The following is a 1,791-nucleotide window of genomic DNA, read 5'->3' on the forward strand; positions in this document are numbered from 1 at the left end:
CCGAGCCCGGCAGCTGCAGCAGCGCCATCAGGCACAGCCAGGCGCCCGGCACGGTCCCCCCGCGGGCCCCGCCGCCGCCGCCCAGCAGCCCTGCCACCATCGCGGGCAGCGGCGGCCGCCGGGCGAGGAGCGGAAAGGACACGAGGCGCGGGGAGCGGCGGACGCGGAGCCGGCGGAAAAGTTTGCCCCAGTCCTGCCAACTTCTTGCATGAGTGTTTTCATAAATCCATGCGCGTCGCTGGCTGGTGCCCCGCTGCTTGCAGAAGGTCGGCTTTCGCTGGGACTGCAGGGGCTTCCTAGAAGTGCAAGGCCGCGGAGAACTCCTCCGGTCGGCCCCCGGCAGTGGCGGGAGGCGCTCACTGCCGCCCCGGGGGGCTGCGGGCCGCGGGGTCGCGGCGGGGCTGCGGGACCGCGCGGCGCCGTTGGTGCATTTTGCTCCGCGCCTGCTGATCCGTTGTGCGGCCGCGGCGGCTCCTTCCTCCCAGGCTCAGCGCCGTGCCGCCGCCGCCGCCGCGGGCTCTCGCATCGCGCCGCTTCCTGGCTCGCGTCCCGGCGCTGCCCGCCTTCCCGCGGCCCGGCCGCCCGCGTCCCCTCCCCCTCCCGCGCGGGGAGAACGGGAAACTCAGCGCGGCCGGAGAGCGGCTCCCGGGCTTCCCTCGGCGGCGGCTTCTCGGGTGACAAGGAGCCCGGGGAGCGGATCCGCTGAGCCTGGCTGCAGACTCGCTCGCAGCGAGGCTTTAAATACAAAAATGGGCCGGGAGCCCCCGCGTGGTGCCGCGGTGCCCCCTCATTATGCATGCATGGAAAAGCAAACAAACAAAAACATTAGCAACGCTCCTCCGGCTCGCCGAGCCCTGGCCCCGCGCGCTCCGAGCCTGCCCGCTTTCTCCTTTCTCCACTCTCTTTCGCCCTTTGCTCGGCCCCCTTTCCCGGCTTTTCGAGATGCTATTGGTCCCGCCTGTTGTTGTTGAAACTTTTTTTTTTTTTTTTTCCGAGCCCCTGGGGGGTTTTTTTTTTTTTTTACGAGCCGCTGGGGTGGGGTTGCGGAGTGGGGGAGGGCGGGGAGGGTGGTGGGCAGCTCACATTCAGGCATTCAGGGCTTGAAAGGAGCGGCTTAAGGAGCCTGACAGAGGCCCGGGAGCTCCTCCTACTCTTAAGGAGGCTCGGATATGGAGCCCTTGCTGGCGCACAGAACCAGAGGGCAGAGCTCAGGGGCAGCTGTTTGCAACCGACTCGTCCACGGTCCTTTTTGTTTGGTTCTTCTTTTTTTTTTAGGTACTTTTATTAATTGTCCCTGGCCCCCATGTGTGCTTTCTACTGGATTCAGAATTCAGTTTGTTTTTCGAGATCCCCATCTTTGCCTGATCATCACAGGGGGAGGAGAGAAATCAGAGAATTTGATGCGGGGTGTTTAAACTTAAAAAAAAAAAATCCAAACACACACAAGAAAGAGGCACACGCTTTAGTCAGGGAGATACTGATGAGATATTTGCAAATCCTTCCTCTACCAACCCTTCACCCCCCAGCACCCTGGTGCCAATGGCAAGTATGGTCCTGGAGTCAGACATCATTTCCAATTGCAAGCCAGAAATCCAATAAGCCAAATTAATTTTTTTTAAAGAATATAGGTTTCTAACACGGACGGCGATGAAAAAACAGTAATAGTGTTAAAAATCTTTAGGGATGTTGAGCAGTACCATCTGGCCGCAGTCACAACATAGAGGAAGGGGATAAATTGGTACCCTCCAAGGTTTCTATTAAAGCGCATGTTTCAATCTCTCTCGGTTTAAG

The 1,791-nt window shown here is 59.9% G+C and overlaps 1 protein-coding gene across 1 annotated transcript in view; it reads right to left on the bottom strand.

The window, feature by feature from the left end:
* GAS1 (growth arrest specific 1) overlaps window positions 1-100 on the bottom strand; it is a 993-nt gene extending 893 nt beyond the window's left edge. Inside the window, exon 1 of the mRNA XM_007448301.1 lies at window positions 7-100. Coding sequence (XP_007448363.1) covers window positions 7-100 — 94 coding nt within the window. The remainder of the gene's footprint in view (window positions 1-6) is intronic.
* Window positions 101-1,791: the final 1,691 nt, after the last annotated feature.

This window comes from Lipotes vexillifer, unplaced genomic scaffold (assembly GCF_000442215.2).
Source record: "Lipotes vexillifer unplaced genomic scaffold, Lipotes_vexillifer_v1.1 scaffold252, whole genome shotgun sequence".
Classification (NCBI taxonomy): domain Eukaryota; kingdom Metazoa; phylum Chordata; class Mammalia; order Artiodactyla; family Lipotidae; genus Lipotes; species Lipotes vexillifer.